This window comes from Pithys albifrons, chromosome 17 (assembly GCF_047495875.1).
Source record: "Pithys albifrons albifrons isolate INPA30051 chromosome 17, PitAlb_v1, whole genome shotgun sequence".
In the NCBI taxonomy this organism is placed as follows: Eukaryota; Metazoa; Chordata; class Aves; order Passeriformes; family Thamnophilidae; genus Pithys; species Pithys albifrons.
Window position 1 is genome coordinate 11,503,153 of NC_092474.1, and position 27,198 is coordinate 11,530,350.

The window sequence follows — 27,198 nt, forward strand, 5'->3', positions numbered from 1 at the left end:
GAACCCAAAAGCTGCTTTTTTTTCTTTTCTGACAGAGGAAGAATCTCTGTCATTCACAAGGGGCACAGAAATTTCTTGCTCTTTCAAGCTTTAAGCTCCCCAGAAATTTAAAAAAAAAAATTGTAAACAATTAAGGTTTCTGTCACTCCATCATTTTGCCCCTTTACAAAATTGCAGGCAAAGCACATGAGCTAAAAAAGATGATTTTGTTTATTAGCATTTGTCCTTGGAAAAAGGTTCTCTGGAGACCTTTCTGTGAGTATGATGTCAAAAAGACCCTGAATTCAGCTCACTGATCTGGCTTCTGTCCATCTGAACATCTAATGGCTGGGAGGGATGTCTTTTTTATTTTACACATATCAACATCACAGTCCATTTCTCAAGGCAATGAAAAAAATGCTTAATATGAGTCAACAGCCAACTCCAATTTAACCCTCAATAAAAGTCTATTTTTGGCAGAAGGTTCACCTTTAAAATTACTCTAACCACGACTTCAAACCATTTCTTAAATTTACTTTGAATGCTGTTCATAATGAGGATTAAATTGTTTCATACCTGTAGCAAAGCTGTTTCTGTTCACTGAGGGTTTGAATCCTTCAAGACTGATGATAGGCAGGCAAAGAGCAGACAGAAAAGCCAATTTTCTCTTGGAATTTAAGCAAGACCTTGTCCATCTCCTTGAGTAACTTGTCTCTATTTTTCCAACCTGTGGCAGGAAATCTTCCATTCTACAGCTGCTGTCTGTACTCTTGATCTCCACATGCCTCATCCTCGCCACAGCACATCTTGAGCATCCTTTTAGGATTAAAAAAAAATGCACTGCTTCCCTGAGTGCACAACAAGGCACTGCATTTTATCATTTCCAGCCCTGCAAATGGCTGAGGCCATTACAGAACAGTCTGCCTGGAAAAACAGGATACAATATTCATGTACTTTGTGAGACAGATCTGCTCTTTGTGGTGATCGACAAAGGCAGGACAGACTTTCATTTCATTAAGAAACTAAGGATGAAGTGGCCTATAAACAAAATACCTTCAGTGCAGCAGTTAAATTTGAACAAAGAGGGCTCCAAACCTGTACTTGGGACTGCCAAAAGCAGGAATTACAGCTCACAGGTTGCTCCAGGGGCAAGGAATTCTGGCAGAGGAACCTGTACAAACCTCATGCCTCCTTCCCAGAGATCCAAGATCAGCATGAAAGAGCAGAGTCCACGACTGAGATCAAGCTTTGCCAACTCCCATGTGAAAGCACTGCCCTGATTAACCATCAGCTCATGTAGCCCCTGTCCCAGTCCATCCAACACACACTGACATTTTCCTTCCACCCCACCCTGACTCCTCACTGTCCTCATTCTTCCTTAGCTTGTCTTCTCCCACTCCTTGTTGAACACCACAAGATGATCCTCAGAAGAACAGCAATGTCTCAGTGGTTGGGTCTCCACAGGGGTTTAAGGAGAAGGAAGTGGTTCAACAATCCCACAGGTACTCACTTCCAGAAAACTCTCCAAATTCTGACCAGGGATTGCACTAGAAAGCTGTGTCCCACCTTATCTCCCCTCCCAACTCATGCAGTGAAGGCCACAGCTGATGGAAAGAGGCTTTTACCTGGGAGAGCAGCTATTCTTTCCCCCCCTGAGTGATGAACAGACCTTGGAGATTCAGATTGAAATGTGGTGTTGAAGCTGTTTGATTACATTTCCACAAATGCACTTGCACCACTCCTGGCTTAAGGGAGCTGCTGCATGTCCAAACTCCTACCAATAGCCAAAGTTACCCCAAAACATGGAACATCATGGCAGCAGAGATCAGCTGGCACTGGCAGGTTGGTGAGGTATCTGCCCAACACTGAACCAAGGTTCCCAGCTCTTTCCACAAATATCTATCTTGATAAAATGATACAGACAGGAAATAAATCCTGCTACTCACTTAGCCCTTTTTATTATTAGAATGATGATGTTCGTTTTAAGACTCAGTGACAAATCCTGTTTGGTACATCACCACCTTATTAAAAACCTGTGACATGTGCAGAGAATGTTAAGTTATATTAAGTAAGCTGTTAACTTGACAAAATCCAGGCTGCTGCTTTCTGCCTGCCTCAGCTGCAGCAAAGATGGCACGTTGTCAAGGGGTGGGAAACACCCTCTCCTTCCTTGCCAAAGCTCCAGATCCAGCTGAAACTCCAAACAGCAATCAGGAAGGTGCCTCAGTCACATCGGGGACTCAGCCATCACACTCTACTCCAGACCCACGTACAGACATCAGTTTTTGGGATGTGACTGCCACCCAACTGCAGGAAAGAAATGGACACAGGCACTCCAGCTCCCCTGCCTTGCCTGTATTCCATCTATCCAGCTCAACTGATACTGAATAAAGAGGTACCTCATAAGCAAAAACAGAAGATGCCTCAAAGTGACAGATACTGATGAAGACAGAATTTACAACTCTGACTAGTAATCAAATGGAGCACAAACTTGTTTTGCACATCAGGCAGAGATCTGACAGCAGTGCCAGGGCACTGAGTGGCTCCTGCCAGTGCATTCACACATGGCATTGATGGTTCCAGCCATCAGCAAGAGAGAGGGAGTAATAAAGGAATGCCAGAGTCAGAGCTTAAAGCATCTCAGAACGGAGTACATCAATACCATTATTGAGTATTTTCATTTGTGCTCCAAGGAGGGCAAGTGTAGAAAACCAGTGTTATCTCCAGTAATTAAAATACCCCTCGAGAGGAACCCTTTGCATGGCATTTTAGGGAAGGAAGGGTCCAGCTATGGACTAAGAGCATGGCAATGCCACTTTGTGCTCTGTACCAGGCTCCTTTGGGAGGTAAAACAGATCCAGTGCCTCCTGTCTGCAGGATTCCACCATAATCTGCTATTCTAAGCATCAATGAAAAAGGTGAAATTTATCTTTTGTCTCTCTGTATCTGTGATTATACTCACACACACAGTTCATACAGCCAAGCTATCTGCAAACACCAGGTAATTATTTCTTTGATTTATAATCACTCACCTATTCCAGGTAATGTATTTCAGCAAATAGACATACTCTGCTTGTTGATTGAAGGGGTTTTTAATGTAAAGAGAAAGGGAAGCTTCTGACTAACCACACGTGATCGCTTAACTACATTAAAATCACTGGACTTTCAGCAGTTTCTAAGCTGTTCACACCATCCTAAAAAAGCCTCAGCACTCAAGTCTTTGAACAGTTCACCCAAGAAAGCTGATCCTGTGCACCAGGTGTTCTGGAGGCTTCTCTCAGCTGCAGCTGAAACCTGGCAGGATTCATCTCCTTTTGCCCACCATCCTGAGCCTTGCAGGAAAACAAGGCCAAAAAGAATAGATAACCTCAGGTCTTGACAAGCAAAGCTTCTTCCACTGGTCTGACTTCAAACAGAAACGTGACAATGTTTTCAACATACGAGTCCCATCTGTGCACCACAAAACGATGATGACAAAAGTAGGATGCAAAGTCTTCAACAGTGACCCCAAATACAAAGAGAGCATACAGAGGCTTGATGCAAAATCCAGAAATAGTCCAGGGCAGTGCTCGGGCATCACTAAAGATTTAAGGACTACTGGGGATTATGTGGCCAGCCACAAACAGTCTCATCAGAGGTCATGACATTGTTCTGTGCTGCTGGGAAGGGTGAGCAGCCTGACAGCCCAGCAGAGGTTTGGTGCTGAGTTAAAAACCCAAAAAGGCCCAGGGAGGAGCAGCTGGTCACGCCGCCGATCGCCGGCGGATCACGAACACCCCTCGCTGCAGCTGCCCCAGGTAGATCCTCATCTTTGTGCTGTCGCTGGTTTTCCTCACCCAGATCTGCAGCAGAGACAGAACAGAAAAATTGGGGCGGGGAGATGAATCTGGGACAGAAAGGGAGAACTCACAGCAGGCAACACACAGGCCCATAAGCTGCAAGGCTGAGCCCAACATCTCTGGTACTCAGAGTGCTCAGGTTAATCCCTTCTCCCTCCCCACAAGAGGCTTTGCAGCCTGGGTAGAACATAAAATAAGGTTTCTAACTTTGCCTCCTTAACTTCCTGCTCAGAACAGTCCTCAAGAAAAATGACTCTTTCCAAGCACCATCAGGAAAGCAGGTTCCTTTCTGCCTCAGTTCACAACACAACTGTGGCATTAAGCTTTGCCTAATCAAGAATAAGTCTCCCTAGATCCATAGATCATAAAATTACCCACCCTGGGATTTGTCCAGACAAGTAACTATTAGTCACATGAAAAGCTTATCCTTATTCTGTTCTGTGAAGCATTTCCCATAATGTATTACAGAAATTGTATCTGAAGACAAAAGGCCTCTCCTTTAAACACCTGCATGGAAGAATTCACACAACATGCTCCAAAGGACAAACTGCTGCCACTCCAGAGAATTTCTGAAATCACTTTCAAGGTGTTTAGATCCAAAAACCTGGACCTTAAAACTCAAGTCTGAGCAATCTCCTCTGCATTATATCATTCTAATGTATTTAAAGATATTTAAATACATGCATAAAGTAAGAATTACCCAGCTCTTAGTACTGAAATATTTTAGGACAGAAGTCCAGTATTTCCTACTGCAAAGGATTATAAGGTTATGTTGACTTATGCCTTATTCTAAACTATTTTTGTAGATATATTAGATATTGATTTAACTCTATTATTTTAACTATAAATTGACTTTATTAGCAGAAGCCCTCAGTATAAAACAAATTTAATATTTGCCTGTGTTTGTACTTCAATTATTTCCCCAGAGAAATTAAAACCAACATTCATTGATAATCATCTCTCAGCTGCAACATTTCCATGAATTTGGTATGTTTTGCTTGCCAAAAGAATTAAAAAACCTCCACATTCTGAGCAACTGTACCAAACAATAAACATGCACAATTTCACATTCTATCACGATAGGATGGAATGGTACATTAGTTTTACTCACATTAACTGCTTTGTTAAGTTCCATTTGGAGGAATATTAAAATTCAGGTTTAAGTAACCACAGCAGTGCAATTCCTGCATTAAAATCTGCCACAGTGTTCAGAAAAATAAACACATCAAGACATATTCTGAACTTAAAGCTGATGTTTTAGACACACAGTATATTTTCTCATCAGAGGAAAGCATTTATTAATCCTAAAGAACTGAAGGAGATGGTAAATAGGAACTACCAAATCCACTCCTGAATTGCTTTTATTCCTAGACTTTAAAAGGAAAATGAGCTTCCTCTTTTTTTTTTTAAACAATCTGAGATTGCTGAATAAACTAATAAAAAATAACACTTTCCTGCAGGTACTGAGGAGTTTTTTTGTAAAAAAGCACTATCTGAGGTTGCCCCAAGCCCCACCAACTCTGTCTTGGACACTCCCAGGGCTGGGACAGCCACAGCTTCTCTGGCAAACTGTGCCAGGGCCTGCCCACCCTCACAGTAAAGAAACAACAGATTGCATTTTCCTCATGGTTTCAGGTAAGATGCTCCCAAAGGATTGAGTTTTAATGTTATAAATTAACAGTAATAACTCTAATCAAGTCAGCAGCACTACATTTAGCATCCATTAGCACACTACCACTATTTTATCTGAACAACCAACTGCTGAGCACAACTGTCACTGCCAGGGAACAGTTGTGATACAAATATATCCCATATGCAACTCATTCTGGGGAAAATAAAGTATTTCCCCTCAGCTGCCACAACAAATTAAAGTTCCTTTATTGGCTGATTGAACAGAAGTGCACTCAAGTCTATTATTTCTTCCCCTGAAGTGTCTGGAACCTGCAAGCAAAGAACAAACTGCTCCCTTTGCCCAACTGCTGGTTCTGCAGCCAGACTCACATCAATCTTGGGCACAGAGCTCTTCACCTGCTGCTCCAGGGATTCAGCAGCAGCCACAAGGAAATTGCCTCAGACAAATGACTGGCCTGCCCCATCTCCCAAGGAGGTGATGGATGCTGCCAAACATCTTCTCAGTTAGCAGGAAAAATCTTCTCTCCTCACAACTAAATTTGTTGAAAAAAAGTTTTTTCTCCTCCTCTTCTACATTCCTAATGGGATTTCTTTTAATTTTGCGTTAATAACAACCTAATGCACATTCTTGAAATAAAGGAATTTATGAATGTAGTGCCAATGAGATGTAGAGGTCAGTTCTCCCCATTTTTCCTGCTGCTACACTGTAAAATGTAGGGTCATTCTTTAAAAATAGACCAAGTAAATTCCCATCTCAAAAAGACTTCTCAACTCAGTTTTATGCTGGATTCAGCTTCTTTGCACACCAAATATGTATCTCTGCTGAAAGTAACACTCTTATTCCTCGCTAGCCCCATGTCTTTCCCCCTCTCCTGAGAAACAAAGGCAGCCCAGCACCTCGTTGGCTCCCACAGAGCTGATCACGCAGCTGATCTTCGTGTTGTCCTTCGCCTCCAGGTAAATAGCCTGGCTCTTGTGGTACCTGCAAAGAGGAGAAAGGGAACACATGAAAGCATCAGTGATACAGCTGGGATTCTACATGCATTTGGACAGAGTCAATCTGAAGTCTGTCTGTCTTTCCACACCACTTTCTGCATCTCCACAACACAGCGGGTGCCGATTCCACACGCACACACTTGGCATTGAATGGTATTTTTAAGTGCATGATTCACATTCAGATTTACTGAGAGGTTTCACAACTGCAAGAGGAAGGGGCAGAGCACCACCCACAACACAGGAGAACCCTGAGTGACCACAAGAGCTAATCAAAGTAGCCTTTCCCTTTCAGACACAGGATGGATTTCAGAAGGCAACTCCATATTATGCCTCATAAAATGTGACAGAACAAGTCACAGATACTCAAAAGTTATTCACATTTCCCAGTACAAAATTACCAGTGCACCACCACCACCAAAAGTGAATTATCCTCAATCAGTGCAGTCTGTGTATTGTTTAACAAGACTTCAAGTCTCTAATACTGTTATTTTGTGAAAATACCCAAGCTGGTAACTGATGGATAACTGACACTATAACAAGCTGTATGTACCTGCTATTAGGAAGCTGTGACTAAACATATTCATTTTTTGCCCTTTTAGATCATGTTTTATGCTATATATTGATCTTATTGTGTTGTCTAAAACAAAGGCTCTGAAATTCCTAACTCTGAATTACTTGTTTCCACAGTCCACCTTTCTCCAAGTGCTCCAGCCAAACACCCCCAGTTTGTTTATTCTGCCTAGGAGAGTTCTGTAGGCAGAACTAATGACACTGAACAGGTGATTTGTAAGTAAACAATCTTAAGCACGAAAATCCTTCACAATTATAAAAGCATAACTATATTTCCACCTTTACCCTGATTCTGATGTGCTTCACATTTATCCAGGCAATCCAAGCTGCAGAATCACTACACAGGTACTCCCTCAGTGCAACTCCTGCAGTCTGAACACCATTTGCAAAATGGTTGGATTTATTTAATCTTTACAGCTCTTTCTACAATAACCATACTGTAAATATGGAAGTCTTCCAATGGTTTATTCCACAAGCTCTTCCTACTGGCTCATGTACTCAGAATTTTCACACTGCTTGCCAGTAACAAGTGTCAGCTTTGAGCCTTCCAAACATACTCACACTACCCACACGTTGAATGAGGTAAAAAAATCCCCAAATCCTGCAACTTTTTGACATCTGTGCCCAATCCTTGTTCTTTCTCCTTCATTTTAACAGAAAGGATGTCAGTGGGCTCCAGGACAATGCAACAGCAACAATGATCTGAGCAAACAAAAATCACAGTTTAGCGAGTCCAGATATCATTAAATGATACAAAGGAACTGGATAAGCTCCTACAAACCCCAGGCCTCAGTAAGATAAGACAAAAATCTCAGTGCAGCAGTGTCCTACCAGGCTGTGAGTGCTTAAGCAAGGAGAATTGATGATCTTGATCCAATCAGCATCAGTGCAGAAGATACCAGTGCAAACGACAACTCTCAAGTGTTATCTGTGCCTGCACAGATAATGAAATATTTTTCCCACTCAGAGCTGTTTCTTTCAATTTTTGATTCCCACACATGACAAAAGCTTCAGCCCTTGGATTTCACATCACGAGTTTGCAACCACCAGTAAATTTGTGTTAATTGTGCACAAAGAAGGCAAGGTAAGAAGGTGGCTCAGCACTGTTGCACTGAGGAGCTCTCTCAGCTGTCGCACAGCCAGGGCAGCTGAAGGCACAGCAGGCTGGGCCCTGCTCCTGCCTCACCCTCCTGCCAAGTTTGCATATCCACAGAAGGGCAGAACTGAGGAAAATACTCCAGATGAAAAATACAATGGAGTTTAAGTTGGTTTCAAGAGAGGGAAAGTGCCAAACAACTCTTGCTGTTGCAGTAGATAAAACAACACAAGGCTGACAAATGAGAGAAGCAGAAACAATTCCACTTCCTGCTATAAAATATTTTGCTGAAAGGCCAAGATTTTCAGCTGCAACTCCATCAGGAGGTTGAATGAAACCCTTCTATATTATTGTATGCAGCAAAGCTAAAAGCAAAACAAGATGGTTGTTTTACAGTGAACTGTCTTTTACGATTTGATGGGGGAGCCCAGAGTGAACTGACTGAGGATAAAAAGCTGAACCTAATTCCACATTCATCTAAAACTCTCCACTTTGAAGATATATTTGTGAAATATCTCTGCAAAACCTTAGGGGGTCCTTAAACATTCAGTGTTCTGAGATAAGAGTCATGCACTGCTGCATGAGGAAACAGAGAAAGTCACTCCTGAGCTGTCAGGTTTGGTATTTCTGTGCACTCTTAATGCACCTTAGAAAGAATTGCCCTCCCACTACCCACAGTTACTTCATTATTTTAAAACACCAGCTACTTTGCAGAAGTACTGTCACTATCAATCAAAAAAATCTAAGCATGATGGTAACAGCCAAAAAAGGTAAAATACATAACCTAAAACAGCATTAGGGACAAGGCAGATAGGAAAGACAACAGCTGGAATTCCTGACAGTGAGAGCCCCACAGCAACTGAATTCAGCAAGATGAAAATATTTACTTTATGTCCCAGATACTCTTCAGAGAGCTGGTGCTTTTGTAAGATTCATCTGGGCTCACTGAAGCTTTTCCAGGTTTAAATTTAGTGGGAAGTTGGGAGTTTTACTGGCAGATGACTCCAGATTTGATTTTTTCTCCTTTTTTTTCCTTATGAACACTTTTCAGTACTCCACATGTTAAAAATTCTGAAGAACAGTTTATTCTTCCAAATATATCCTGGAGATAAATTTGTGTGTGTAAAGCGACAATGAAAGCAAAAAAAGAACCTGATGAATCTGTGAAATAAGTAACCTGGTCAGTTCTTATCTGCTTTGTGCTTCACAGGCATCCGAACCCAGGCAGCAGCTTGTACCTGAGCTGTGTACACTGAACCCTTATGAAACTTCAGTCAGAAGGGAGAACTGACCAACTGTACCAGATGAGTGTTGTGTGGAAAACAGGCTTCACACCTACCATTTTCTGTGATGAAATTACAACCCCATCACTTGTTATTTTGAGCCACCAGAACACTGAAGCAGTTACAAAGAAGCAGATGACTTGCAAATTGCTTTCTGCTCCAGGAGGACAAGATTGCCCCCTTGATTATCCAGGTTTGCATGTCTCATGGATTAAGTTTAAGACCTAACTCTGCAGAGTTTAATATTTTCCTTGTGTTTTGTGAGGCTTGTACAGCTGTATGGCCATAAAACTCAACAGAGCTAAATCCAATCAGCAATTCTGAAGTTGCCTCTCCCAGGTGGGCTTGATCTTTAAAGGTTATTTGGATTTATTAGAAACATTTTTCATCCTGCTCAGCTGGTGGACGACATTTCTTCTGCCACCTTGTGGAACGCTGGGCTTGTGTTTCAACAGATTGAACCCCAGGAATGTGAGTGCTGCTGGTACCACTGTGCCCAAACCCATGGAGTGTCTGTCTCCAAGCTGAACAGCTCCACAGCCTCATCCCACTGTGCCTGCTGCTGCCTCTCTTACCTAATGTACAGTTTGACAAAAATACTTCCTGACACCATTGACTCCATGGGAAAGATTCAAGTCTCCTTTTATTGGAGCCACTAGTTATCCCTCAAATCTGCAGGGTCTAAACACTCCACCACTTTTGATTTACTGGTTGCAATGAAGAGCCCTTGGAGGAAGCAGCGAACTCTGCCCAAAAACATTTTGTCCACAAATTCTTTGATCAAAGCAATTTCTCTCTGCAGCCTTTGCCTCTTCACTAGACAACACTCTGGCTGATTAAAACAGAAACCCCCCAGGCCTCACCATCTCTTATCATAGTAGAGTTTTCCATCTTCTATTCGGGCTTCAAACCGCTGTGCAGGAGACTCTGCTGGTGTGGCTGGGAGGTGTTCAGGGGAGGAGGGGGAGGCTGAGAACAAGAGAGACACTGTGTTCAAAACCAGCACACAGTAGCACAGCTGAGTGCAAAATTGCAGTTAATAAGGTCATATATGCAGAAGTAACAAGCACAGAAAAGACACAAACTCAAATTTCCCTCAGAAAAGTATTGTACATTGGTAGGAATAACTCAGCCTCTGCCTTGAATTATTATATTCACTGGAGACTGAACTGAAAAACACTCATAGGGAGGTGATGGAAAATATGTCCTTGATTTTGTTTTAATTCTAATCCAAGCTAAAGTAGTTAAACAGGGTCAGAATTACTTAGGCAAGTTGCTACCACTATGTCTTGAAATAAAGTGCACAGACCCATGCAGAGAGCTGCAGGCATAAAACTGTAAGTGCTCCATCGACCTGACAAGCAGGGAAGGTGTTCAGATGCACCTGAATATAATGACAATCTCTCTTCAAACAGGTGGATTGTCCCATGCCCAAATGTTTCAGCCACCAAAGAAAGATGCACATGGCTCCTTTCCCATCCCTCACAAACATCAGAGCAGACAAAGAGACTTCACACAGAGCCCATTCAGCACAGCAGCCACACAAAGAACAGCAATTACACAGTCAAAACAATTATACAGTCAAATTCCACAGTCAGCAATTATACAGTCAAGCATCTCCAGTATCATTTTCTGCTCAGAGCAGCACCACTGTGAGCAAGTTCCAGTGCAATGTTAACTCACCTGGTCTCTTGGGTGACTTAAGCTACATGGGAAGAGAGGAAAGCAGCGTTAGAGATCTGACAGGAGCCTTAAAAGCTGCAGTAATGAGTTCAGATATCTTACTTTCCATATTCTGAATGCTGCTATTTTGAATGCATTGCTAAGTGGCATTTCACATAATCAGAGCAGTGTGCTACAAACAGCCAAAGGTGCAGATCATCAGGATCATGATACAAAACTGAACTTGATAGAATCATAGAATGGATTGGGTTGGAAAAGACCTCTGAGATCATCAAGTCCAACCCTTGGTCCAACTCCAGTCCCTTTACCAGATCATGGCACTCAGTGCCACAGCCAAGCTCAGCTGAAAAACCTCCAGGGATGGGGAATCCACCCCCCTCTCTGGGCAGCCCATTCCAATGCCTGAGCACTCTCTCTGCAAAGAAGCTTTTTCTCATCTCCAACTTCAATTTCCCCTGGCAGAGCTTGAGCCCATCGTGCCCCCTTGTCCTATTGCTGAGTGCCTGGGAGAAGAGACCAACCCCCACCTGGCCAGAACTTCCCTTCAGGCAGTTCCAGACAGTGCTGAGGTCACCTCTGAGCCTCCTCTTCTCCAGGCTGAACACCCCCAGCTCCCTCAGCCTCTCCCCACAGCACTTGTGCTCCAGTCCCTTCTCCAGCCTCCTTGCTCTTCTCTGGCCCCGCTCCAGCCCCTCAGTCTCTTTCCTGAACTGAGGGGCCCAGAACTGAACACAACACTCAAGGTGTGGCCTCACCAACACAGAGCATTCAGACAATCCTCTCAAATGAGCCAAACCCATCTAAGACACTGTGTTTTGGAACAGGACCCAACATTTCTCAAGGTACAACAGGAGATAAATAATCACAAACACCTCAACAGCTGCCACAAACCCGTTATTTCACAACCATCCTCTAATCTTTTAGTGAGCAGCCCCTATTGTAAGAAACTAGATAAGCCTTCAAGGGTCTAGTGAAAGCAGTATGTTAATCAACACTGGAAAAACTATAAACATCCACACTGGCCCCTACTCAGTTTGCTGAAAGGCTGTGACAGCAGGGAGAGAAACAAGTTAATAAAACCCCACCTCACATTAAGGCCTAAAGCAAAGGCAGCCTGTGATCTCCCAGGATAACACTGACAACTGTTCAACCATGTAAAGGAAGAAACTCCTTAACAGGAGCTCAGGCCTTGGTTCACACAAAAGGTAACATTTTCAGATGACAGTCCTTTTAATTAGGTTAATTAAGCCTATTAAAAGGGAGGAGATACCACCTTGCTAAATCTTTTGTTGTGCTACTTCAGAAAGCCTAAAGGGATGCAACAGTCCCAGACCTCAAAAAGGAACATAAAAGAGAGTCCTATTCCCTTCAGGGGAAAGCAATGGCTTTCTCTTTAAAACAAAGAAATACAAGCAAGCAACAATCCCTACCTTATTCAGCGTTCTCAGGTCCTCCATTATTTGCTCATCAGTCAACAAATAATTTAGCTGAGGTATCAGAATTAAGGTTCCCATAAGCTCTTGACAAGCAAGGCTAAAAATTAAAGGTCAATGACATTTCACTTGACTACACATAAGCCAAAAGGTTTGTGTACATTTGCATAGGACTTCACTAAGTGTCATACTTGAGCTTTTTTGGTCACAGGAATGTATACAAGCCAATCTCCACTGAGCCTCATCTTTAGCAGCAAACACAGAGCCAAATCAATTTAACTTACTCAAACACAACCATCAAGGAAAAATCTGCAGTGCATGGGCATTTACTTCATGGAGGAATCAAGCACAAGGATTGTCAGTGGGTTTTGTCTTGCATTTCAGCACAGAAGAATCTGGGAGCTGAAAGAACTGACTCACTTCAGATTTTGTACAGGGAAATCAAACTCCACCCAAACCCAGGAAAATAAAACTCATCATTTTGCAACTCAATAAGCAGGAACAGAGACAGGGAGAAAAGGGGAAAGTCTTAAAAAATTAAGGCAGAGGTACAAAACACATCCTTGTGTGGATGAGGATAAATAAGAGCCTATAATGCACCTGAAAACAAAGCCAAAACTCCAGAACACAGGAGTTAGTGCATTATGGTCTTATTAGAGTTTTGCTGCCCTTTTGTTTCTCCTAAACAGCATTAAAGTAAAAAATATTCAAAGCATTAAGCTGAAGCTAACAATTGCTAGGCTGCATTTTCAGGAGTTTGGTTCTGGTGGAATTAATCTCCACCCCAGTGAGGAAAGGCAGGCAGAGTCTCACACTGTGGCTGCTCAATTAGCAGGTCATGTTCACTATGAAACTCATTTATTTTGGATGAGATAGGGGCACTAATAGATGATTATATTTTCCCTGACAGGGTGAAGAGAATCTCCAACTAGAAAGAGGTTAATTAAAACTGGAGATGCTTGTGACCATCCTGCATGAACTCCAGAAGTTCAAGGTTTGATACTGCCTTCAGAAAATGCAAGTCACTAAGGTAAGCTTTTTTAATCTAAGACATGCAAGTTTAGAATCTAATAAGAAGCCTCTGCAAAGCAAATATCCCTGCCTTCCTTTCCAGGTGAATTACAAATAGAAAAGCTGCCTATCATCACAGAGGAGCTAAAAACATATTTCCAGAAGCCAAAGAACATTTTAATTCTAAGACATGCAACAAGGCAGAACAGAAGAATTACATATATATGTTTTTCTCTCGTGATACATAAAAACAGGATGATTTTCCATCTTTTCTTATTCAAAGAACAAATCCAGCACTCCTTGCTTTTGCTATGCCTCTCTCTGGATTAAGGATCTGAAGCCTTTATCAGAAAAACTAGTTTGATATGACAAATATGATCTTTCTGGTAAATGTTTTGTCACATCTTGAAATGGGAAAAGCTTTGGCTCATGTAAAAAGCCATTTACTATCTATGGAATCAATTATCAGCATATATATATATAAAATGTCTTTTACAGTTTTTCCTTTGTGAAAAAAACTGCCTGCAGAATTCAAACTATTCTCACTGCCAAATTCAAAGCTACCTCACGACACTGTAAGGTTTCAGTTAGGATAGCAAGGGATCTCCAAACCTGGGTTTTTAACATATAGAACTCCTATATTGGTTTACCACACATTACACATGACAATTGTGCTTCATTATTTCCAGGTTTAAATCTGATCCCAGCATTTAATTCCATTCTCCTTCCTGCACAAAACAACAAAGGTGAAGGGGGCACACTGGCTCCAAACCCAAGAGCCCTCCAGGGACTCTGTGAAAGGATATCAGGGGCAGGTTTCCTCCTCTTGTCTGGGATAGGAACCGGATCGTTGGGTCGTCGCCTCAGTTTCCTCGTCATAATGGGCTTCACTTCCATTGAATCTGTAATGAAGTTGGAGAGCTGATAAGACCAGAGAGAAAGGAATAAACAGCAGCAGCTTTTTACACAAGGAAAATAACCTTTCCTCTTTCATACAGCAAATTGGATTTTTTTCTTTTCTTGTGGCAGCTTTCAGCATCCAAGCTGGAAGTGCTGACAGTGAACACGAGTTGTCTTTGCCACCAGGTCACTGTTCAGTGCCTGCAGCAGAAATTACAGCTGTCATTTACAGCTGCTCCAGCTGCAGATAAGCAGCACAACGATGCTACAAGGAGTCAAGGCAATTTCTTTAATGCTATTGCTATCTGCTTGGGACAGAGCATTCAACAGGCCAAGTTCACAGAGCTCTTTGCAGACAAAGCTTGGATCATTAGGAGCCTGGAAAACATCAGTTACAAATCATTGATCTTTTTCTTGTCTTCAAGCAGAGAGAAAACCAGCTTTGTCAAAGGAATACAGAAAACTGCAGCATTCGAGACTGATACAAGTCTGCTGGAGTGATTTTAAACAAACAGTATTCAAATTCAGGTTATCTAAAAATGACTAATGAAATGAACCTAATTAATAACATGCAGAGCAGCAGCTGACAGGAAATAAACTGCAGCATATGCATTGGGAAAAAGGAAAAAAGCCTGTTTAAAGCTGAAATGTCTCCTCACCCAGTAATTATCTGAAATGACAGTTTGTCCAAATGTCTACAGGGAGCCTTCAGTGAACAACCACACCAAAACTCTCAGAACTTATTCCTTCATTTACAAACTGACAACCAAGAGACATCTTAAACACATCATCTCACCTCTCTTTGTCTGTGCTGAGATTTATTTGCTCATCTTTAGGTAACCCCGAATCACATCCTGGGTAGCACTTAGACCTCTGAAGCCCCTTTGGCTCCCTCTAGATGCTGAAACCTTGAGCAGCTCTGCATGTGCAACACACACACCAAATTCCTTGTGCCCTCATCTCAAGGGTGACCAAGGATGACCATGAGACCAGACTTCATCATTTAAAAAAACGTCATCAGGAGAACAACATAACTCAACCTGATTTCCAGGCCACATCAGTCACATCAGCAGTTTGTACCAAGCCAAGAGCACTCTTGGAAATGTCCAAACAAGGTTTAACTCTCACTTCTGAGCACTAATTAAATGATTAGCTGACAGAAGATGTGTAGATACTATGCAGGAAGGACATGAAAGGTATAACTCATGGACAGGTCACAGCAACAAAATCAGCACTGCCTATCCAGGAAATGAGGGAGTTGCTCTCAAAATGAGAAACAAATCAGACTTTTGGTTCAGTATCACAACAATGTAATTCTGCAGGAGGTTAATTACCCCTTAGATTAGCTCCACTGTGTCAATTACTACAATTAATACTGCCAAGGCACCAAGGGTATCAATTGGTCTCATTCCATTTAATGCAAATTTTTCAGAGTCTGAACACAAAAGTAGTTCACAAATCTGTTTTTCTGGCTTAAAGTAGAATATTTTAACCTTTATTGTCTGCCTTTCTTCAACTACTTGACCACCTCTCCCTGTAGGAAGAACAGAGTTTATAACCTGGCATCACTGGTCAGGTCAATACTGTGACAGACCTCACAGTTTTATTGCCAGCTCACAGAATTAAAGCAGCCCATTTCCCTGTCTGTGACAAGCCCATCATCCACTCTGCTGCTCCACTGGCACTATTTGATTCACCTGTCAGCAATCCAGGTCACTGCATTTTATTAGGAACTGCTTTCTCCATTAAAAGACCATCAATTTCTGTTCTGCCCCTCTTGGCATCCTCACACACCAGTTGTCTGTATAAACCAGGACTGCCACTTTACAGCTTTTTTCCTAAGCAGCAGCAGAGTGGATAAGATAAATGACAGGTGCTTATCTTCTTCTTACCCCCTGTTAATTCCATGGTTAGCTTTTCATTCTCAATCATCTTCTTTTTCTCTTCCAGCTCTGCAATCAGATTTTCCTTAAGCTCAATTTTCTTATCTTCAAACTCCTTTGCTGCTGCCTTCTTTTCCTTCACATAATTTTTCTCCACCTGATCTGTCTAATGCAAACCCAAAGAGCAAGAAGGTTAATTAAGGGACTGGTGACTCTAATTAATGATATCACAACAGCTTTTCAAATGCTGTATTGATCAGCTTTGCAGTTTAAAACAGTAGTGAGTTCTAAAGATAATCAATATTCATAATTACAGGAAAACATCTAAATATGGTTTGTACCATTATGTTGGCTAAAGAGCTAATTATTTTTTAAACAACATTTTAATGTTGCATAACATATCAAGTCTCTTCAGATCTATAAACAGGATTATCATTTATTGCCTTAAACAATCTTTTTAAAGAAGCCCAATGCACAGCCAGATACAACAGCCCAAGAGCAAATATTTAATTCTGCTTTAACAACAAAGTGCAGAAATTTCTTGCAGTAATACCAGCAGTGGGCTGTGCTACAACTCAGGTGTAACAAAGCCAGTGAGAGAAGAAAATTCTTTAAGCCTCCTGGGAAAACAAGCCCAAGTACTGGTTGATGAAACAAGGTTTACATCTCTACCCCACATACATGAATAAATTAAGAGCACTTACTTCCAGCTGCAGGAACAGTTCTGAAATGCAAGAAAGATTGAATTTATTATCTTTAAAGATGCAAAAAAATCACTTCCTTAACGTTTTAAGCCATTGAATCTTGCAGCCAGGGCAGGCAGTGAACCAAGCAGTCTGTGTACTCATCCAACCTCTACTCTCACTTTGCAGCTTTATGCTGAAAATAAAGTAACTATGAAAAAATTCCACAAAAATACACTGTTAAGAGAAGGTTTTTACAGACTGCCAGCAAACTGAAAAGCTTGCACAGCAGTATTCCATACTATTCAATTCTGTACTAATTCCAGCAGTTAATCCAGCTTACTATTAAATTACAATCAATTAAAATTACATAAAAACTTCCCAGATAAAAGCAACTAAATATTCACACTTTAAGACAACTTGATGAATTCCAGCAGAGACTGGTTCAGAAATAATTCTGCAGCTGTCAGAAGACTGATCTACTCAACTCACATGTGTGATTCCAGGCTGTTTATGCCTGAGAAAACAAGGGAATTGTTGTGTAGCACTGAAGGTTAAATACAAATCCATGGCAGTGATTAGTTCAAGTCAGACCTGTGCATGAGGTGAGTGGGTTTGTGGGTGTGAAACAGTCCTGCTACTGATGTTTGTGCCATCTCTAACAACCTGAAAGTAAGCAGTTCTTGCAATTCCTGGAGCATACAGTAAGTTTTTACTCAAGAGAGTGGCAACAAAAGCAAACTAAAGCAGCTGATGAGCCCTCAAGTCATCGTGTTTGATCAGCATATTAAGCTCTGGTAATACCTGAAATAGTAAAAACTTCTGTAAAGATCATAAGCTTCAAACATGTTTTGGAGAAGACTCCAAAAGTTGCAACACTGCACTGCTGGGGTTTTTAAAAAAAATATTTTAAAAAACAGTAAAATAGATACCAGAGACAATAATGGCCCAATAAAAATCAAATCTTATGTTTGCAAAGAGCTCTACCCATTGGGCATGGAAGCAGCTGGATTCTTTAATCCCAAAATTGAAAGTTATCACCACCTGCCCTCCAGTGGAGGAAATCAGTTGCTGCAGCACTGGCCTTGGCCAGCCAGAAATACCAGTTTGCACTTGGTCTTTCCTGTTAATAAGAAGTAGTTCAAACCACTTAAATTACTCAAGAAAATTCTTTCTCATCCCAAGCACTTTTAGAATGACAGAATTTACACTGTTCAAAGCTCAGAGTGTGTTGGCAATTATACAGCTGCCACTGTCCCTCTGCTACATTTCCCAGATTAACAGCCCAGGCATTACAGGATTCATCCAATTTTTCTAGAAGAGGAACAGCTACAATTCCTATTCCCACACAGTGGCTCCTACAAAAGGCCCTGCTTCAGTATCCAGGATAAGAAACTACTAGAAAGAGAACAAGAAAGAGAGGGCAAGCAAATGGTTTCCAAGCCATTCCTCTGCAGCAACACAATTAAGCCCACCCAGAGGGGTGAGAGTTGGGCAGTTGAAAAATGAACTTGGGCCTTTGCTCCTGAAACAGCAGAGCACAAAGCCCAGGCAGTCCCTTCCATGTCTCAGCTGTGCAGAGTAACAGTTCCAGCAGCAAACCCTCTGCATTCCTTGTTCTGGGGCACAAAGCAGGTCTCTGGGAAAGCAAGTGCTCCTGTTCCCAGTCCTGCACACTGAAGGGAGCAGGCAGGGCACCCAAAGGCTCCAACAAGTGGCACAGAAGAACAAGCCAAAGTGGGAGACTGTGGGTTAGGCTGATAAAAACTAAATATTCTTTTTTACTTGTGCTGTTTCCCACAAATGAAGACTAGAACTGTCTGTTAGTGTTTATTATCAGCCAACAAACAATACTGATGAAGGAAAAGAAATATTCAAGATAGATCCTGTCATGCTTGGTGGACTCTGAAAAACCCTACCCTCTTCCCACTACATCCATGGAGGCAGAAGAACCCTTTGCTTCAGCAGGTTCCTTTTCTTTAAAGAATCATTTTTTTTTTCTTCAGGGGTTTTAAAAAACATAAATTTAAGTTGTATGCAGAGTCTTAGAGAGAAATTCCACTTACCTGCATTTCGTATCCTTTCTTTGTACTGTTGGTCCAATTTCTTCATTCTTTTCTGGTATTCCTGAAGAGTTCCTGGAGTGGAAACAAATTGTACATTCCCACAGGATTTTTTCCCAAACATTACATTTTCTCAAGGAGCCATACACCACTTGAAGCACAAATACTGATGTCTGAGATTAGAAAACTACAGTTCCAGCTTGTCAATTTGGGAAATCACACTCCCTGCTTCTTCAGAAAGTGGATTACTCCTTTTAAGAAATGTTTCAGTGCACAGAGGATTAACTACAAGTGTTTAGAGGGAAAAAGGATGGAAGTGCTGACATTTTTCAAGCAGTAGCACAGCTGAGAGCCAACAGGCAGTGAATGATGCTGGTTACATCCTTCAACAGCCCCATCCTTGCATGACATTTGGAAAGTGCTGAGAATTGCCTAGGAATAAAAAACCCTCCCCCTTAAAAACGCACCTTCCTGCAATTGCTGTAACTGCCTCTTCAGAGATGCCAGTTTGTCCTGATACATCCTGCAAAGACAACCAGCATCAAACTTTACTGTGAAAGCCAAGCAGACAGAGGTTATTCCACCATCTCTTTAGATTACAACATGTTGACACAGAATTAAAAACTTCTCAGAACTTCAGGAAACAAATGAATGACGAATTAAAAGAATTCTATTCAAATTAAAGGTTTTCATTCTGTCTAAAAAAACCCCTCTGCCACTCCATTAGTTTTACAATGCACCCAAACCAAACAGTTTGGGGACAGTTCAGGATAAAATAGAATTAATTTTTTTTAATGTTAGTATCTAAAATGACATCTAGATCTACAAACACCAGCAAGTCCACAGCAGAACAATTCTGTCATTTGTCAAGTCTTGCTATTTGTGTATTAGCTCCCCACATGTAGCACAGAAGGCACCTTCTCACATAGAACTTGACATTATTAAATAAACCCCCAAAGTCTATTCCTGGTTTTGTTGCAAACCTGCATTTCCTTTGCCACATATCTGTGGTTTAACACAGGCCAAGTCTCCCTGACCTGCATAAAAACAGATCACTGCCAGTAAGCAAGAAATCCAAATACTGCCAATACTCCTAAACATCAGGGGAAAACATTTCAAGCCTCCAAAAAGCCCATTTTTGGGACAGGACTAGTATTCAATCGTTTAAGGGATTTTGATAAGCATCTTGCTTTTCCTTAGCTTATATAGAGCAGATCCTTTGTTTTATTTAAAGGGCCTGTCTGCAGCAGGAGCCATTTGCAGCAAACTCACAACTATTTCTTTAGCCAAAACAGGAGCTAAACCTTGAATATACAGAGAGCAGGGAAAGTAACTGAGGGGAGCAGAAATACAAGAATATGGTCTTGTGAGCTATTCCATTGGGCTGGGTACTTAAACCCCCCACTCCTGGCTCAAAACTTTGTAGTTTTATGAAAATAACACCCCCAAATAAATAGAACATTACCTCACTTGTGATTAGAATGGGTTACTTACTGTTCTTTCATTTCTACAAAGTCCTCCTCGTCGTGCTTTGCCAGGTCAGTTTCACTGGCATCCTCAGTATCTAAAGGAGGTAAAAATCAACTTATTACAAATAAAGGTTTAAAGGAAAATAGTAGTAAAGTATTTAAACACATGGAAACATGCAAACAAACCAAAAATTATCCCCAAGCCTCAAAGACACAACCCGAGAGGCTCATGCAGAGATAAACTCAGGAGGGAAATGAACCATCTCAACTCCTTCCTGCAACTGAGAGTTTTGCAGGGGATCACAGACAGAATCCCAGACTATTCTGAGTTGGAAGGGACCCACAAGGATCATTGAGTCCAACTCTGAAGTCAATGGCCCACACAGGGGATTGAGCCCATGACCTTGGCATTATTACAACCAGGTTTTAACCAAGTGAGCTCATCTCAGGGTCGAGGCAGCTTTACCTCAAGACTAAACAACTCCATTTTCAGACAGCCGGGGCATTTCTTCCCATTTAAGACAACATTAAGGCTCTGTATTAATGCTCACACATACAGAGGTGAGACAGGAACTGCCTAAAGACTTTAAAAGACATTTCACAAAGTTGTTACTACAGTTCCACCCGCTCAGAGCTGCTCAAGTTGACCACAAAAGTCTCACTAAAGAGAACAGTTACTCACTGTGATCTGAACTTCTCAGCTACTCATCACCCAGAAGCACTTCAACATTTAAACACAACAAACACTGCTCCGTTTTATAAACAGATAATACAAACAAATTAAACCACTATGGCACTGCTAGTTTTCTGCTAAGCTTTTTCAGGCTTCTATTTATAACACATGGGTAGCCAAGAATCCCTTACCTTTTCTCTCAAGGAGAGGTCAGTGTCTCCAGGGTTTACAAGGGGCAGCTGTGAAACAATCACAGCAACATTCCCTGCACAAGGAAGGGGCCCCAGGCCCTTAAATCAAACCCTTCCCAGATTTTTCTTAACTAACAAACAAATGGTTTAAGCTTATACCAAAGATGAAACAATAAGTTTTCACTGCAAGACATGCACTTAGATGGCTGGGTCACCATGAAGGACTTCCATACCCAATTTAGTGGTGTGTAGCCTCAGGGAGCCCTCCCTGACCCAAACGTTGGCACCCTCTGTAAGGATCTTTAACATCACCCTGTCCATGACCACCCCAGAGGTGATGGAGGGCTCTGCTGACAGCAACAGGCACTGTCCAAGGCTCTTTCTCCACCCCTCTTATTTGTTATTTTATGCACCTTACACCCCTGGATACTTTGGATTTTACTTAATTCCTTCTCCTCTGCTCTCCTGACTCTTCTACAAACCCTCTCTTGCCTCTCACATCCTTCCACACTCCCTCACTGCTTTCCACACTTTCTCCTGCCTTAGCTGCCTCCTTCCCCCTGCACACCACAGAAATGGAACAAGTACCATGAACTTCTCTCCTATTTTTCCCTGCTAGTCCACTCAATCAATACACTGAACTTCTCCACTATTTTTCCTCTCCTGCCCCACTCAATCAGCACTGCTATCCTGCTCAACCAACACACTGGATTTCTCTACTATTTTCCCCCTGCTGTGCTGCCCAACCAATACCCTGGATTTCCTCACTACATTCCCTCTGCCGTCCCACTCAACCAATACACTGGATTTCTCCACTATTTTCCCCCTGCTGTCCCACTCAATCAATACACTGGATTTCCCCGTTATTTTCCCCCTGCTCAGCGCTCTCCCGTCTCCCTCTGCCTCCTCCTCACCCTGCAAACCCCAACTGCGCCTCTCCAGGGGCTCGGCCATCCCTCCCCTCCATGGGATCCCCGGGCAGGTCCTCGCTCCCCTGGGGTGTCCTCCCTGCTGCAGGGTATTTATCCCCCAACCCTTCTGCACGGAGTGCCCCCTTCTCCACCCCTCCATCCCACTCTCCCACAGCGTCCCAGGCCACCAAACCCCTCCCCACCCACCTTCATCGGAGTCGCGGGCCCGGGCGCTCCGCTCGCCGTCCTCCTCCTCGGCGCTCTCCAGCTCCTCCTCCTCGTAGTAGTCTGGCGCGGGGGCCATGGCGGGGGCGGGCGGCCCCGGCGGGGCGGCGGGAGGTGCGGACACGAGCCCGGCCGCGCTCATGGCCGCGGGACGGGACAGGGACAGGACCGACGGGAGCGGAGCGGCCGCCGCTCGGCAACCGCGGCGGGAACCGCGGCCGCGTCTTCCGCTTCCGGGCGGCGCCGAGACCGCCGCGCCCCCTGCGGGCGGGAGGGAGGGAGCGATGGGAGGGCCGCGGGTTCGAGTCCCGCCCCGCCCGGTGCGTGGGAGAATGAGTGAGGTGGGCGGGCAGGGGTTTTACTGCGCAGGGAGGTTACGGATCGTCTCGCTTGTTGGCGCCGGGATACTCTTGTATTGCAGGATGCTGGGCTCCTCGCTGTGAGACGCGTGCTGCTTCTGCTGCTGGAGCGAGTCCAGCGGAGCGGGACGAAGTTTGGTCGAGGGAGTGGAGGGGTCTCTGCTGGGCGGGGAGGCGGAGGGGGCATCGCTGTCCTGAAAGCAGGTTGGACTCAGGTGCGGGCTGGTTTTTCTTACAGTGCCTGCAGTGAGAGGACCACGGGAAACAACGGCCTTAAGCTCAGGCGGGGCGATGCAGATTAGATATTAGAAAGACTTCTTTGACTCGTAGGGTGGTCAGGCACTGGAGTGGTTTGCCAGGGAGGTGGTGGATCACTATCCCTGGAGGAGTTTAAGAGCCGTCTGGATCTGGCGTGACGTGGTTGTGGTTTAGGGGTTACAGTGGCAGTGCTGGGTTGATGGTTGAACCCCATGAGCTTGACGGTCTCTTCCAATCGCGATGGTTCTGTGACCTGGGGCTGTTCAGCTTCGAGAAGAGACAGCTGTGAATGGACCCCACCAATGACTGCAGGGAGAGGTCAGGGGATGGACCAGGCTCTGCTCAGGGGTGCCCAGCAATGGGACAAGAGGAATGGGCATCCTGAGGAATGCTCAGGATGTTCCATATGAACATGAGAAAGAAATTCTTACCAGTGTAGTGACCAAGCACTGAAGAGATTGCCCAGAGAGGGTGTGAAGTCTTCTCACAGGAGATATTCCACAACCATCAGGACACAATCCTGTGCCACATGTTGTGGCATGACCCTCCTGTAGAAGGGAGGTGGGACCAGATGTGTGGTCCTTTCCAACCTGACTCACTCTGTGATCCTGTAGTGATACAAACACACAGCAGAGCTGCTCCTCACCACCACCTTCCCGTAGTGGGAACGGACTTGTTAGGACACTTGTACTCTTTCAAATTTTATTATATTTTAATGCAGAAATTACTTCCCTGTTCCTCCATACAGCAAAGCCCCACCACAGCACTGGGATCTCACTTTCACCCACATGAAGCAGTTCCTTCCTGCCAGCAAACTGCAGCTTTTAAAAAGAACATGTACCTAAATCCATCAGGAATGCCCCACATCTGCCAGGTACAGGTTGTTCTCCTGACTAGACACAGAAATAAAGCCCAACATACAGATCCCGTGGTGAGATTCACATGCAGGAACTAGTAAAACCAGGATCTCACTCCATCTGAAAATGCTTCATGTGGATATCCTGGGCTAAATATCTCGTGTATCACATTTCTGCTGCTCTAAGTCTAAGGGAAAGACTAATTAGTCTCATTGCCTCCAGCACAGTCACACTAATAGCTCACCTTCAGCTGTGAGGTGCATTCCTCACATGCAGAGCTTATTGACTCACTTGAGGTACTACAAACGCCTCACCGAGGGGAAGGAAATGGGTTTGGTCTAAAGGCCTGAACTCCAGAACCTGCAGTGCTTCTCCAAACCCACCGAGGCAGGCACTGGCACCCAGAGTAGCACCAGGTCACACTCTAGTGTTCTGAAAAGAGCTGTAATAATGCAGTACAGGCACTTGGCGTTCCTGCAGCTCTCCCCAAAGGTCTGTTTGCCCAGACTGACAATTTTTAACTCGGAACACCCATGCCAAGTATGCCCGATGCCTTTTTCCATAAGTCAATATTGCCTGTAACAGGAGTCAGGCTGAGGCACGGCCAAAAGTCAGCACCACCCCAAGCAGCTCCCAGGGCTTTGGGGAGCATTTGACTTGACTCAGGGGAGACACCCCACGAGAGCTGCTCATGACCGCTCTGTTTCCAAGGAATTCTGAGTGCTGGGGGTTCTCAGCATCTTGGAAAACACTCCTTTCCCCTTCTCACTCGGCAGCGTGGCTGGCAGAGCTGCCCGCGGGGCGAACAGGAAAGGGTGTGGTGGCAGCTGCCACATCGCATGAGTTGCCTGGTGCCCACGGCTTTGTCCTCTCCCTGCTCACACCTGGCTTGAACTGCTCAAATCACTTCTAAAAGTCATACAGTCGCAGAGATAAAAATAAATGGGACTGCAAGAGTCACCCCCTCTCTCAGAACTAACCAGAGCCCCCTTAAAAGCTTTACAAACACTAATTTTCCCCTTTTCTTCCCCATTTCCTGTCTGTATCTGTTCCATCTGTTCACATACTGGGCTCCCCCGCTCCCCTGCCAGCCTGGCTCTTGCTGCTGGGGATACCAAACTGAATTTAAGTGTCTGAACCAAGGCTGCCCTCCCAAGGTGAATCTGTCCTGCCTCTCGCTGCCTCAGCACTTTCGATTTGCAGCTGATTTACCCTCCCAGCACAGCCCTTCACACACCAGGTGGGTGCAGGTACCAACAGGAGGGCACAGGAACCCCCTGAACAAGAGCTGTGTGCAGCCAGTGGGTAAAAAACTGCAAACAGCTGCTGATGCAAAGCTTTTTAGGTCATTCTGTGGTCAAAACTGGGATCTCGCTGTTGCTCCCTCCGTGCTAATTCCTCCTGTTTAATAGGAGCCTTCTGGAGACACCCTCTGCTGTCATCTCTCAGGCATTCAGTGGGAACCCGAGGGAGGAGGCTCAGCTGTAAGGAATGCCATGTTCCCCTTACAAACGCAGAAACTTAACTGTCTACGCCCCAAGGAGCTGTCAGGGAAAGTGTAAAATTGCCTGTCAAGCTGTTGTTCTTGGCTCGTGCTTCCATCAGAACTGTTGTTCTCATCACAACTCTTTTAGTGTTTTATACACACTCAGTTTGAGGAGAGATTTCTGCCTCCTGCCTGGTCAGCCCCAGGTTTTCACAGAGCAGCTGACAGATGAGTCGTGTTCATTGTGCTCTTCTTTCCATTTGCAAGAAATAAAGGGGAAAAAAAAGATTATAAAGCTCAGCTTACAAACAGGAAACTCATTTATTGAGTGAATGACACCACTGCAATGAGAAAAACTGGTACTGTACCTTGGCCTTTGAGGCACAGGGCACACCAACACCCCTCACGTGGCACTCGGGGCTCTCATGTGTCTGTATCTGTGGTTTCACAGGGATCTGTGAGGTGGTTCTAGAAGGCCAGGAGGGGAACAGCTGTCAGGAACAATTTAATATAATGAGGTACTGGCAAAAAGATAAATCTCTGCTCCTTCAAGTTTATTTAGAAAAATAATTAACCCCCCTGTCAAGGATGTCTCTATAACAATAAAGGAAAGGGTTTGTCTCCAGGGTCAGAGGCTGGGGGGAACCACAAAGTGGGGCAGAAACAGCATGAACTCACCTTTCCCTGCCTGTGCTCCAAGTAGTTCTTAATCCAGAGCTCTCCATCCCTGCTACAGCCCCTTCTCCTCTCAGCCTTAGGCTGCTGCCAAGTCCCACCTACTCCACTTTAGTTACAAAGAGCCTCTTCCTGCTGGGATCTGCCACAGGACACACAGTCCTTGTCAAGGCTCCCCAACACCTGCAGCAGGTACTGAAATACTCAGAGCTGCCTTTTTACACTGCCAAAAACATTCCCCCTCACACACCTGAGCCCACTACAGACCCTGACAACCCTCCCACACACACCTGAACCCATTGTGGGCCCTGACCCACTCCCCTCCACACACACACCTGAGCCTGCTGTGGGCCCTGACAGCACCTTCCCATACCTGAGACCCCTACAGGCCCCGAGACCCCCCCCCACACACACCTGATCCCACTATAGACTCTGAGACCCCCATACACACCCTGACACCTCCATATACATCCCTGATCCCATTAGAGACCCCAAGACCCCCATGCACCCTCTCTGACCCCATTATATACCCCAAGACCCCCATATACACACCTGATCCTATTATAGACACTGACACCCCTATGCACCCTCTCTGATCCCACTATAGACCCTGAGAGCCCCATACATTCCTTCCTGACCCCGTTATAGACACTTAGACCCCCATACACACCCCTGATCCCATTATAGACCCTGAGACCCCCATGCACATCGCATCTGATCCCAGTATAGACTCTGAGACCCTCCCCATACACACCTCCCTGACCCCATTATAGACCCTGCCAGCCCCATAAACACCCCTCTGAGAAAACTATGGACCCTGAGACTCCCATACACACTCCCTGACCCCACCTAGACACTGAGACCCCCATGCACCCTCTCTGACCCCACTATAGACCCCGAGATCCCCATCCACACCTCTCTGATCCCACTATAGACCCTGAGACCCCCATAAACACCCCCCTGATCCCACTGTAGACCCTGAAACCCCCATAAAACACCCCCCTGAGAAAACTATAGACACTGAGACTACCATACACCCTCCT

At 44.1% G+C, this 27,198-nt stretch overlaps 1 protein-coding gene across 4 annotated transcripts; it reads right to left on the reverse strand.

The window, feature by feature from the left end:
- Nucleotides 1-270: 270 nt before the first annotated feature.
- Nucleotides 271-26,452, reverse strand: SUDS3 (SDS3 homolog, SIN3A corepressor complex component). 4 transcript variants are annotated; one of them, XM_071571698.1, is made up of 16 exons: nucleotides 26,159-26,452; nucleotides 25,849-25,948; nucleotides 25,521-25,732; nucleotides 23,569-23,745; nucleotides 22,503-23,404; nucleotides 20,546-20,615; nucleotides 19,519-19,574; nucleotides 19,055-19,126; nucleotides 17,010-17,029; nucleotides 16,315-16,471; nucleotides 14,329-14,424; nucleotides 12,509-12,570; nucleotides 11,079-11,100; nucleotides 10,259-10,364; nucleotides 6,348-6,432; nucleotides 271-3,821 (listed from the first exon to the last, which is right to left on the reverse strand). In XM_071571698.1, exons 5-16 carry the CDS (start codon nucleotides 22,660-22,662, stop codon nucleotides 3,723-3,725), a joined length of 1,005 nt encoding a protein of 334 aa, XP_071427799.1. In that variant the 5' UTR covers nucleotides 22,663-23,404; nucleotides 23,569-23,745; nucleotides 25,521-25,732; nucleotides 25,849-25,948; nucleotides 26,159-26,452; the 3' UTR covers nucleotides 271-3,722. The 4 variants fall into 4 exon arrangements, with proteins under 4 accessions (XP_071427799.1, XP_071427798.1, XP_071427802.1 ...); XM_071571697.1 differs by having other exon boundaries at nucleotides 23,569-25,732; XM_071571701.1 differs by having other exon boundaries at nucleotides 22,503-23,420; nucleotides 23,569-25,732.
- Nucleotides 26,453-27,198: the final 746 nt, after the last annotated feature.

Bases quoted from the DNA above. Each gene is read 5' to 3' on its own strand.
- SUDS3 (XM_071571698.1), bottom strand. From the start codon at position 22,662: ATGAGCGCGGCCGGGCTCGTGTCCGCACCTCCCGCCGCCCCGCCGGGG. The intron at 20,616-22,502 runs GTGGGTGGGGAG...TACCTCCTTTAG, and splicing joins GGCCCGCGACTCCGATGAAG to ATACTGAGGATGCCAGTGAA. The intron at 17,030-19,054 runs GTAAGTGGAATT...CTTGCATTTCAG, and splicing joins AGAAAGGATACGAAATGCAG to AACTGTTCCTGCAGCTGGAA.